This window comes from Haliotis asinina, chromosome 7 (genome assembly GCF_037392515.1).
Source record: "Haliotis asinina isolate JCU_RB_2024 chromosome 7, JCU_Hal_asi_v2, whole genome shotgun sequence".
Taxonomy (NCBI): Eukaryota; Metazoa; Mollusca; class Gastropoda; order Lepetellida; family Haliotidae; genus Haliotis; species Haliotis asinina.
Window position 1 is genome coordinate 48,669,585 of NC_090286.1, and position 14,052 is coordinate 48,683,636.

General features: G+C 40.3%; 1 protein-coding gene across 1 annotated transcript in view; it reads left to right on the plus strand.

The window, feature by feature from the left end:
- LOC137292046 (protein jagged-1a-like) overlaps window positions 1–14,052 on the plus strand; it is a 37,404-nt gene that overhangs the window by 14,799 nt on the left and 8,553 nt on the right. Inside the window, exon 2 of the mRNA XM_067823598.1 lies at window positions 13,872–13,993. Within this exon, the coding sequence (XP_067679699.1) occupies window positions 13,872–13,993 (122 nt within the window). The remainder of the gene's footprint in view (window positions 1–13,871; window positions 13,994–14,052) is intronic.

The window sequence follows — 14,052 nt, forward strand, 5'->3', positions numbered from 1 at the left end:
TTCTGAAACCTATCCCAGTTTAAACAAAGATTGAACTTTTTAATCTTATCCCGTAAAGGGTCACAGCATTTTGCAAACATCCTGTCCGGGGAACGTCCGGTATAACGGGTTGGCATTTTTTATTAACGCTGTAGCTCCTGTGGTGACGACATCAGTGATATCAAGGTAGGGGGCTACGGACAATGACCATATGTTCAACGTTGTTACTTATTGAAAAGGATCTTCACTCTTTGGATACAATACCCGTGAAGGTCAGGGTTAGAATATTGGCTTAAGAGACCCAAGAGGTGACTAACGGGATCGGGTGGTCAGGCTCGCTGACACATATCATCGGTTCCCAATTGCTCAGATCGATGCTCATGCTGTTGATCACTGGGTTGTCCAGAATCGGTTATTTACAGACCGCCGCCATATAGCTGGACTATTGCTGGTTACGGCGTAAAACTGAACTCACTCACTTTAGATACAAACTTTCTCATATCAAATCAATCACCGTGCAAGTTTAAAAAGATGGGGCCTAAGTTGTTCTTAGTTGGTGTTACACGCACTGTCACAGTCGTTAACAACATGTTAAAATTCTCGAACAAATAAAATTTCACAAAGCGGATTATTAGTAATTATTATTCAAACAAGCAGTAGAACTCATTTGCCGTGTTATGTTTGATATCTAAACAGGATTATCTGATTTGCACTAATTCGGGAAATGCAGATACTTTCCCCATTCTGACTAATTAGAGACGTTCACAAGAAATCCTAGAGGCCGGTTTCGTGATGTTAGCATGGATACTACACTTCTGAAACATTTGAACAGACATCGACTTGGCCGGAACCTGATTTAGCCCATTAACGCGAAAGTTGAGGAGTGGTAATAGGAAGTACACCTGTACATTCGCTTGGTATGGCACTCTAGCGTATTCCCGACACCACTGGAACGACCGTAGTGTAGAAAGTTTAACACATTCCTGATTTGCGGTGACAGGGATACACTTACCTGCACAGAAGTAGACTGTTCCAATTATCAGTCCCTCCTGGATTCCGCGCTTATAGAAAAAATCGCGGAATTTACCTTTCTATGCAGAAAAACGTCTCGTCCGCGGGAAAATTTGCCACTTTTCTGCCGCGAATTTGCATATTTTAATAATTAAGTGAAAACTGACTGACAGTCGAAACGAAAATTAGTTAATGTCAGAAGTAGGATCGGTTACACATAAAACGAATTGACATATTTAAAATGTGATAACATTTTCCAAATAATTACGATTAAAGTTACTTTATTAATAAGCAAGATTTAGGCATGTTTCAAATAAAATTAGATGAATTTGACATTGCAATTACGTTCTCAAAATCGATCATTTTGAACATAGAAATTATTTCAGATTTCGTTTAAATATAAAATTGTTATTTGTATGAAACTGGAGGCTGAGGAGAGAAATAATTTTCAGCGAGTGTTCAATTCTCAAACGGTGTTTGATGACAAAAATATGTGATGTGTACTGCCGACTGAATTTGTTTGAGAATTAAACTATGAAGGTCTGTATAGTGTTTTTGTTGATTTTTCTGAATGTTTTAACCGCAGAATGTTTGCAGAATATTGAAAAATGGGCTTAATTTTGCCGCGGAATTCTTACAAATACAGGAGGGGCTGAATTAGTGCTCACTTATGCCTACAAACAATATTAGGGCAGCAAAAAGTAATTGTCCTGCTATGTTTAAATTTTAGAAGAGTCTTCTCACACGAAAAGGGAGACGAAAGAGCATAATGAGTGAGATTATTCAAAGTGAGAAAGAAACGTATTGCTTTAAAATGTAACCAATCATGGCAAATCCAAAGAGTGAGTGAGTATGGTTTCACGCCGCTTTGGGCAATACGTCAGTAATATCAAGGCGGAGGACATCAGAGATGGGTTTCACACATTATACCCATGTGGTGACTCGAGCCTGGGTCTTCAGCGTGACGAGCTAACGCTTTAACCACGAGGCTACACCACCACCCCGCAAATTCAAAGAAAGCTGAATTCTCCGCATCACCGGAAGGAGGACAACAGATTATCTTGGACGGATACCCATATCGACTCAACAACAGACGACAGACATACGTGCACTGGAAGTGTGTCCAAAGTGGCTGCCTCTGCAATCGTACTTCTGTCGGACAGATTGTTAACAATCAGTCCCCACACAACAATCCGCAGGAATATCAGGTAGCTCTGAAGACCATCAGCAGGATCCGGTGATTCATAGTTGAATGAAAAGAGCGGCAGCACTTCCCACTCTTCCAGTACCCATGGTAAAAGACACTTGGATCGAATTCATAAACGACGCCGCTACCATTCCACAGAAAGTTCCATCACTACGTGACCAGCACCTTGGTTGATGCCGTCCCAAGGCCTGAGGATGAATGATTATTTCGAGGGATCGTCCAGACGAGCCGACCCTCTATTGTGAAGGTGTTTCAGAGAATGGAGAAGGCTGAGAGGACTAAGCTGGTCCAGATGGAGCATGGTGCCCTGTATTTGCTGGAGGCGAAAGTGCATACTCAGTGGGACATCCCACGGTTGAAAGCAGTATAATTGAGAACCATTGAAAACGTACCTGGAGGATGATTAAATACCACGTCGGTTGTTACTGATGGTTATATGGACCAACCAAATCATCATTATACCGACCAGTTGTATCGAATAACGCCTGATTTGAACAGATTCTCTATGATCCGCCTTGGTCGGATAACCTAGGACAAACAACCCAGCATGTACCACTGAGGACTACTTGAACTGTTTCGCAACGAAAAGATTCATTGAGGAAAGAAAAGATCCATTGCCCACTGGGCACCAGTTTGCGTTACACAACACAAATGTCATTTAGTATTATGCTATCAGAGGTGGAATAAATTTTCAATACACAGGACAAGTCTCGATTATTTTTACTTTGGCCTGAAATACAAAACAGCTTAAACCTTGACATGACTGTCAAGCCACGTTTTTAATTCCCTTTGATACCCAGCTCAACATGTATAAACAATCCATATAACAATAGATTTTACATATATGTCCTCTCAGGTAAATACATGTCCTCTCAGATAAATAACTCAGGTGACAAGACAGAGCTAGGAGAAACATGAAATGATCGAAACTATGCGTTGTGCCTTAAGACAATCCTCTTTCCTCAGAGATAGGGAGCATATCGGCCTTTCCCACCCGGGGTGGGTTTATGTATCCAGCCTGAAATAAATCGACACATGATTGGACGGCTTTGAACTACATGTGAGGTGTCCCAGTGTAACCTAGATCGTCTGTACCGTACCACGTGTTGAGACAGGATCAATATTGACTCTCCCGGTTCTTATCGGTTCTTGACGTGAAGAAAAATGACTCTTATTCATAATCTTTGATCTTCTGATCTTCTGATCTTCTGGATGTTTACCGCTGTGACTGACAGTGACCTGGTGGTTTAGTATCACAGTCGTAGCAGTCGTGGTCATGCCAGATGTGTCACTGAATGCTGGGCATATTTTTCAGAACACGACAACACATATATCATAAGAAGAGATATACTGCCCACGCACCGGAGTGAACGTTCTCGATAAAGGTGAAGGTCGTACCGATTAACCGTCAAAATGTAAAACGTAACACATATAGCAGAATATATTGTCAGAACGACAAACTAAATCAGCGAACCTAGCGGATTGGGGAAAGGAAAACAAATTGAAAAGATTGCTCTCTGTAGTCTTCATACCTACGGAAGCCTATTATGACCACGCTATGCTTTTATTCAGCATCTTGTATGTTGAAAATTCAGACTGCTATCTTGAAAATGGTGAAAACAAACCCAAGCAGACAAACGCGGGGTAATAGGAAATTCAATGGGACATAATTATACTAACTTTATCAAATTTGGAAATGTCCTAATAGTAAAGCCTACAGGCAAACCGGAGGTCAGCTTGACCCGCGATCGTCATCCTTGACATCTAAACAACCATGGACACGTGAAGATATGGGGTAGAATAGGTCTTCAGCAAGCCATACTTGCTATAGAAGGCGACTATGCTTGTCGTAAGAGGCGACTAACGGGATCGTGTGGTCAGGCTCGCTGACTTAGTTGGCACATGCCATCGGTTCCCAATTGCCCAGATCGATGCTCATGCTGTTGAACACTGGATTATCTGGGCCAGACTCAATTATTTACGGACCGCCGCCATATAGCTGGAATATTGCTGAGTGCGGCGTGAAACTAAACTAAACTCCCATGTCGGGTCGACACCGGTACTGATCTCTACAAAGTGATTGAATGAGAATGGTATTACGCTGCTTTTATCAATATTCCAGCAATAACACGGCGGGGGCTCCAGAACTGGGATTCACACATTGTCTCCATGTGAGGAAACAATGGAACCACTGGGCTACCCCGCCCTCCCTCTTCTATACAGATCATGAAACACACAAGCATGCCACTTAAGTCTGACAGGGTCAAGTACTAGCTTGAAGTGTGACACCACATCAATATTCACACCCTTACCATTTATCGATTAAATTTGTCAAGTGAACGGATTCCTAGCATATTCTCTTTATTATGTTATAAAAGGTGATAAGGATGGACACACACACACACACACACACACACACACACACACACACACACACACACACACACACACACACACACACACACACACACACACACGCAGGGCTACATCAACAATCTTATTGATTCTTATACTTGAAAGAAAGTCCGCTCTCTTTTGACTTCAGCTGACGTCTCATCGCCTTACGAGAACAAAACAGTTAGAATATAATTGATGGCTACCGATGGCTTGAGCATTCTAAGTTATTTTTATTCCTTTAGAAAGACCATTCCCATCTTTGTAAGATATAGTCCTGGATTCGACTCCATCAGAAGATCATTGAAGAACTTACGTAAGCAACGCAACAGAGTCAATTACGTCGCATAAAACAGATCGCCCACCTTTTCTTCGTATGAAATACATTCAGTTTGCTGATCATGCCATTTACGGCAATACAAAGCTCATGGTGGGACAAAAAAGGCCATCAACCCTTCACTAGCAAAAATATGGAACAATGTGAAGAGCCTAAGTATATGTACGTTGATAACCTGTTATACATATAGGCTAACATAAAGGTTAACTGTCTCTGTTCCTTGGCAACCTTTCACAGATGAACCCGAACGCAATATGGGTGTGCGACAAGGGTGTGGTGAGAATATTCTTAGCATTCATTATGATCTTGCCGTTGACATAAAAATCTGAACCTCTTGTGCAATTCAAATACGCCCATAAGCTATAAGACGTAGTTCTACAAGACTTATGGGAGAGTGAACAGTGCTGACAGTCTGCGTCAAGTAGGAGATGTATCCATGTTCAGAGGTATATTGAGGCGGTGGGATAGCCTAGTGATTAAAGCGTACGCCTGTCATGCAGAAGATCCGGGTTCGATTCCCCACATGGCTACATCGTATGAAGCACATTCCTTGTGTCCCCTGTCATGATAGTACTGGAACATTGCAAAAAGCGGCGGAAAACCATACTCAGTCACTCATATATATTACATATTTGGTTCTTGCTTGCATGAGATGAACTGTATTTTCAGTTTGTCGGTAAAAGTCACCTATAAGTGTTAAAGGTTCTGCCTGTTCCTATAAATATAGAACTACATGTAGTTGGCGGCGATACTGGAATTTCTATACTATCCCAAAGAGGAAACGCATAGACAGTTCGTATTTTCCAAATCTATTAACTACATATTGTGTTTAGGCAATCGTCAAAATATTTAACAAAAGTGTTGATGGTATTATTTAACACAATTTCACAATTAGAAAATCGATTTTACCTGAAAATGTTCTGTTCGTTTTCTCAAAGATTTCTTACAAGGATAAGAAAGGCATCGCTACGACTCACCAGAAATACCCTTCCAGTTGAAATTGTGCAGCAAAGAGCATCATTCACTGTCTGGTAATACAAAACTAGATTATGTTCAGAAATTCACATTCGTTTTGAAAGAGTTCTAAGACCAAATCACTACGTCATGCATTGACTCTGAGACACGAAATACCGCCATTGCGTCTGAATGTTGTTGTGAGCAAGAGATCATGACTTGCAGCTCGTTGCAACCAAGCAGGTATAACAAATGACCGCCCCCGTAGAGGCAGACCTCAAGTTACCACTGTAGCCCACGATCGTTACATCCGGGTACTACAGTTGCGTGATCGTACTGCCACGGGTGAGAGCACAGCAGCCAGGGTGCGTGGACTTGAGACGAAATCTGATCAAACCGTACAGAACAGGCTGAAAGAGCCAGGAAACCCGACGTCGGAGTCGTGCTATGTCGTCACCATGGCGCTCAGTATCCACTTGGTTGTATAGACAATACCTTCTTCTAAACTAGTGTAAAATTTCATGCACTAAAGTCTATTTGTGGACGGAAATGTTTGAAAGTATATTTTCACAACGGTTTTTTCGTCTCGTTTCTTTCTTTTTTTTTATTTTAAAAAGTTTAACCGGATTATTCCATCTGGAAAACAATAATGAAGCATCTCAGATTAAAGAAAACAACTTGTCCTTTCTCTCCTGGCTAGGTGACTTTATGAAACTTTAACTTCACAATATGCCGACAGCATGTGTATCCCCATGGTTTTAGCCTGACAGTACTTCTTGTAGATTTTTTTAACTCTTACCCATTGATCAAACGAAATTACATTTCTGACACCTTGTCAATAATACTCCTTAAACTCTTAACCCTCGATCAGTCAATTAAAGTGCATATGTTACTTACACCCACACGACTGATTTTCCTGCACGAAGTTCCTCTAAAGTAGGTTGTTTGCATTACGAACCCGGTTATCTGGATACCTTGGTTACCGAACTTTGACGACAATACTTGTAAATGTTGTAATTTCTTACTTTGTCAGAGAAAACTTTGTAATAAATATTTCAGGGATAGTCACATGTTTTAGGAGTTGTCAACACTGGGAAAATCTGATCAATTCAAATCTACACACAATATCACATGTACACTGACAGGTGTCGCGCTATATCCATATTTTACTGATGGGCGAAGATTACTTTCCGGAATAACATCTAGTTATACATAGTATGTTGTATTTGAATAATAGAAAATGTATAATTACCGTGTAATATTTAATCTTGAAAGGACAAAGTAAATTTCAGTTATTTCATAATAAATAATATTCAATATCTTCAAGTCGACATAGTAATAACGAATTCAGGTAGGTTGGTCAAATACATGTTGCACAGTGATCAATGCTGGATTTAAAGTGGGTTCAGTTCGGCGAAACAGTCCAACCAAGGTTAAATCACGTCACCAAACATGGTATATGTTTTCCTCCTAACTAAAGGTTTATGTTGAATATCAACCTAACACTTTATGAAGGCCCATTTTACTGAGACACAAGGTGTGAACCCTAGACAACAAATTGATCAAAATGATCAATCCTAGCCTGAATCTTAGCAATTTACTGTTTAGAAATCAGGTCACAATTTACTGTAACACGATCCTAGGTTGGAAAGAACGTTATAATTATTCCAAGTGCCACTGTCACTGACAAGGAACAATGTAGTGGCTATAGATGGCCCGGGTGCTCTCAATATAATCTCCAAACAGGCGTGGTACTTACAATGAATAAAGGTGAATAATCTATTCAATATTATGGCATTTATTCATCTTGACGTTTCAAATATGGTGTTTATAATGTGACAGGTGCGTGCCGCAAGGGCGTGTCCTTAGCCAGTTGTTGTCTACACTATATATTAATTAAACAGTTTTGATAATCACTTCATCACACACGGTTTAACTACACCCAGAAATATACATGAAAATCATTCTCGTAACTATCTGAACATGACTATGATGTCGTTTATTCTCTTTGAACCATAAAGCTTTGTCACTGGTTGATCAGTGACTGTATGTAACTGAATGTCGCCTAAATCTGTTACACAGCTTGGGCGGTGGGGTAGTCTAGTGGGTAAAGTGTTCGCTTGTTACGCCGAAGGCCCTGGTTCAATTCCCCGCATGAGTACAATGTGCCAAGCCTATTTCTGGTGTCCCTCGCCGTGATATTGCAGGAATATTGCTAAAAGCGGTGTGAAACCACATTCACCTAATCACTCCCTGTTACCTTGCTAACATCTATTAATACGATTGTATATGTGTCTGTTGTTTTCTCTGTTTGTTCTTGACAATGTTTCGCGGACAGCTGGACTGTGGTATATAGTTATATTGATTCATTACGAGGTAATTTTTGATTACTTTGTCATACTCGACTAGTTACACATGTACACTGTTTTGGAATTGGCGAAAAAGAGAAATTACTAAGTGAAGATTTAGCTATATGTATTCGTAGGAAGACACACTATGTAACTATGGTTCTTTCACCTGAAAAGTTGACGACTTCTTACGCCAAACATTCAGCCGACTACCCAGATGGGTGGTCTGAAGACTGGTTTGATAACTCAGCAGCTAGTCTTTGAAGGGCATTTAGAAGTGAAATACATAAGAATGAAGATTTTTATGGATATCAACTTCTTTATTATGAGAACAGAGTGTTAATGATGAAGGAGTAAGTTGTGTTCTCATAATAAAGAAGTTGATATCCATAAAAATCTTCAAACTCAGCAGCTGTGCGCACCTACTACCTGCACACCAAACAGACCACGTAATTTCAAGGAAACTGAAATTTCAACTCTTACGAATGGGGTCAGTATGAGTACAAACATGACATACACTATGTATGTATGTATGTATGTATGTATGTATGTATGTATGTATGTATGTATGTATGTATGTATGTATGTATGTATGTATGTATGTATGTAGGTAGGTAGGTAGGTAGGTAGGTAGGTAGGTAGGTAGGTAGGTAGGTACGGATGGATGGATGGGTGGACGTGCATGCGTGCGTGCGTGCTTGCGTGCATGCGTGCATGCGTATGTGTTTTCATATTTACCACCTTTTGTGAGATATTGTTGTATTATCGTGACCAATGATTGCAAGTTTTGGCTTGAACTTCAGATGAACTTGGACATACGTCATCATTGATCCCAACGTAATCCATTTCAACCGCCTATCAGCAAACAGAAAATCCTCGGTTCGATAGGACCCAGATCAGACTGTAGGCAACCAAATGTGCCCGACACAACCCATTCGATAATGCCCCAGTACTGACTGACAAGCTGTGTATCGCCACCGGCGTGTAGTGGGATAGTAGCTGGGTAATGGGGTAGTGTCGGAAATATATCTATCCCAGACAACGTACGGACGTCATGGAATGTGGACTGTAAACATCTTCTTCCGCTAGGTGGTGCTTTTGTGTTATCGGGTGTCATATTTCTTACCGAATACCAACGTAGATTGTATTAAAAGCAGATTGCTGGGCGCTACAAATGCTAAAATAATGACATGAAATTTCAATTTATTCTCACTGTCATGTGAATCTTCCTGCATTTTCGATCAGTTATAGAGATATAATATTAACGTGTTCTAAATGTTTTGATAAGACAGTCTTATGAATGTTTCAGAATCATTTGTCAGTTAAGATGAAACAATACTGAGTTAAAAACACAATCTTATATTATATACAATCAGTGCAGGACATAACGAACTATAATACATAGTTACTCAAAGACAAGGTAATGATCACAGACAACGTTCTTCATTCAAATAAACAGTCAACTACGTATGCTACGCCCCGTATGGATGACGAAATGGTTCGATACAGACGAAATAATCGAGTATGGAAAGACATTCCAGTGGTTGACTGCTCAAGTCACCTCAAGACATAACCAACTCAAATGGTTCTTCAACGTAACCGTTATAAACGAAGTTCGTAATTGAGATCAGGGAGCCTGCATAGAGAGTGTTCTAGATTATCCCTGCTGAGATGAACTACTGCAACAACAACGTCACGCCCCTTTGGTTAGTAACTGGTTCGACATAGCCGAAATAGTCGAGTATAGGGTAGACATTTGAGATCATGAGCAGCTATACACAAGAGGCAGTCACACACTTACATTTCCCTAACCCAAGTTAAATCGGCTCATAGGCAGACAGGGGTACACGAGACCCATTCTAACCGGACTCCACACGGAGTGGTTTATACCACAAACCTGCTGAACCAGGGCCCACCCTCGAGTCATGCCGGGTGTTGTCATCCTGGTAGCAATATGTGTACACTATATAGTGACAGACTGAGCAGTTGTGTTCATTGAAATGTTTACATGATGCTGTTTATGGGCGACTAAGAGCACTCTCAGTCTCTACTTGTGACACTATACGCCCACATATATTACATGATGCCGACGCCCAAGGCAACCAAGAAAGTAATGTCAGATGCAATGTCGTAAGGTGGTTGGTTGGTTGGTTGGTTGGTCTATTGTTTTACGCCACACTCCATATTCCAGCTATATTGCGGCGGTTGGTAACCAATCGTTTCTGGGCCAGACAATCCAGCGAACAACAGAATGAGAATTGGGATACGATGACATATGTCAACCAAGTCAGCGAACCTGACCACCCGATCCCATTAGTCGTTTCTTACGTCAAGCATAGGTCCCTGAAGACCAATTCTAACCTGGATCGTTACACGTCAGAGGCTTAAAGACATGTTTGTTTAAAAAATAACGATGGTATATTTGTGGAAGGCACTTCAAAAGCGCAGAGAATAGCCGTCCATGTTTGATACACACTTTGTGAAGGCACACGTGGTCTTTAAATATTTCTTACATTAAAATGACATTGTTTATCGACTTTTAAGACGTTGAATAGGTTTTACACATATAAAAACACATGACATGAGAACAACTGGCCAATAACAGAACGTCTGAGTCATTACGTTTGCATTCACCTCTAAGACGGAATAGGGAGTGAGTCGCACCGGTGATTTATGACACCGTCAGTACGGTAGACGTCAAAACTGGGGTTTGCCCATCGCCCTGTTGGTCTGTCTACCCTTGCTCACGGGGATTATAACACACTACTAAACGTCTGAAATCTGCATCTCTTCTGGCTTCCTTCCAGATCAAGCTGAATGCTGTGATGAAACATGAATGCTGTTCAAAGCGCCTTTTAAACCAAACACATTCATCATATTCAGTTCACCATAACAGCAAGGGTGAACTTGTGATCGTAGTGACGTAATTCAAACATCTAAGGGACCGAAGTGGTTATTTTCTTTTTCGCAAACAAAACGATTGTTCCTTTAATGTCATGTTACAAAAATGATTATATGAGAACGTATATAAAACGTTAGAAGAGGAAGGCTTCAGTTCAGGGTGACTGCTGCTAGATCGTCTTGCCAATGTACCACATTGTGAACTGCATCATGAAGGCTGGTAGAAAAATCATAATCTGAAATATGATGCCAAAACGTAGTATGAACTGAATGGCGTTTCTTTCTTTTTGTTTGAGACTAAAGTGACAAAGGTACGGCATTAACATATAACATTAACATTTAACTACACTTGATATACCTCTGACAATACCTTGACATCGAAAATGATGGCTATGTCGAGTACATGTATCTTAGAGCATATTGACCAATAAGCACTGATTAGGGTAATGGAAGTCGAACAACTGGTAGTCTAGACTGCGTAGTTTGTGTACCCCTCTGATAAGGGTAAGTTGGCACGGATCTCACGACCGAAAGCTATGATTACACAATGCCATTTAGAAAGTGGTCAAATGCAACATATGTACGCAGTCTAGACTACCAGTTGTCCGACCTCCATTTAGTGGAAGCCGCGGTGGCTGAGAGGACAAGGCGGTAGACTTTCTGTGCTGGCGATTAGGTGCCTGACTCGGTGCGGGTTCGAATCCCGAACGGGACTCAACCCAAAAAAGTAACAGTATTTGTACTTTACTAAGTGAAATCCCAAATATGACATATGTTGCATTTGACCTCTTTCTACACGGCATTGTGTAATAATATAAGAACTAATCTTAACTTGCATGACCACCCGTAAAAGTGACATGATACTGCTTTTCAAGGATAACAACACCCTTACATGTCGTATAGCAGGATTATTATTTGTGTTGTTTTCGTATGTTTCGCTGCTGTTTTTTCCCCGTTCTGGTCTGTTTCGGCGGATGATAGAGACTGGTTGTTAGATTTCATTATATATCAAGACGATATTATATATTTGTCATATGGCTGTGCAAGTTCTTACCTTTTGCAAATAATGAATGGAAAATGTTGCAGGGCACATGCCGGGTGTGGACATATCAGAGCATAACGGCACTTTTATTGATTATGAATTATTTTGAAATAACATAAAACAGTCGCGGGCACGCTTATGCACGATTCTGGCGCGGCTATGAAATTGATTACCGATAACAAATATGGTTATAAGCAATGCTGCTTCGACGCTGGCTCTGCCTATTTTGTTGTTTTAATACCTGGAGCAGTGTTGACCAATCGCCAGTCCTTCTTCGGAGCTATAAATATACTATAAATGTAGTCTTTTTCAGACTCATGATATTCTCTTTAGAAGTATGCTTCGATTAAAGGGAGATAGTATGTACACCTAGTACATTTAACTTGGTACGAAATCGTTCGTTCAGCTAGGTCGTTTGGAGACATTTTACCAACGCTTCATCTATCGTTATCATTGTGGGATAGGTTTCATGAGCCCTCGGACATTTAGCACCTAAATATTGGTAACATTATCGAGTCAAGTAAAATAGTATTCATTTCCCTGATGTATAGATTTCTTTCATCGACTTTTTAGAATCGATAGTTGAGAATTTTCTCATTGAATAGTGATGACATGTCGATAGGTTGTACTTTAATCAAAATAGTTTACAAACTCTTATTCTGTTTCAGCTGAACAACAAAAACATATTGACCCCCTCGTTACTTTCAATCTCATTTTTATGATTAGTATTCCAAAACGCCATCTGTTATTCGTTTAAAGAAAGGTAAGTTTCGAAGGAATTGCATTAGAGATTACTCGACGGTGAACGAGGATATGGGACATGGTTAGCACCGAGTCAAAGAATATTGGAGGGATTTAAAACATCCGTTTACAGAGAAATAACCGTGATACTCGTATTGGAAAGGCTACTCTCCCTATATATGTTTCTATATTACGAAGAAAAATTGGAACATAAATACGTAAAATGTCATACCTGAGTAGAAGCTTTACAGATTATGTATTGTTTGTGGCGTCATAAACAATGGATGACATGTTATAGTGTCATAAACAATGGATGACATGTTATAGTGTCATAAACAAACAGGAAAGTGAGACCTTATGATTCCACCTGTCCAACCAGCATTGGAAAGATGCACCTGTGAAATCCCGTATGGGTATACACGTACGTACATCCGAGCCAGAATTGGTCTTGAACAACCGACCACGATGATGTCACAATACTCTGCAAGGCATAGTGGTGTTTGTTTAATGATATATCCTGTGAAAGCCTGTTCTGAATGTAGCCCCCTAAAAGAATAGCGACACTATCGAAACTATACTACACGTCGACGAGCATATCAATGAATCGGTTTGGTCGGTCTGCAGAACAAGAGAGTCAACATCTAGTCTTGATAACTGAATTTACTCTCCGAGCTTTCTTTCAAAACGTTTATCTATACTGCAGAAGAAACCTGATTAGACAGTACCGTAGTTATCAGGTGAAATGACCTTTGGTCAATGTATTTATCTGACATTTTAACTGATGACGTGAAACCACGCGGAACTCTAGCAACCACAACGCGGTGTAGCAAAACAGGACGCTATGTGATGTCTGTGATGAATAAATGACATATACACAAACTGTTAATTACATCTGACACAATTGTATCTCATGCAATGTTTTTGTCATATGTTCTATAAGGTATTTACGGTAAATAGTTCATGCACTACGAGAATCTTCCAAGTTGGAAAGGCTTTTCGTGGTCAGACCTGTGACTCTAAGCCCGCCTCGTTTGAACATGGCTAAATTGTGTCTCCTGGGATTAATGGTGCTTATGATGGTGAGTAAAAGTAGCGTTCAATAACACTGGCTTTCTTTCGTATAAGGCAGTATAGCTCT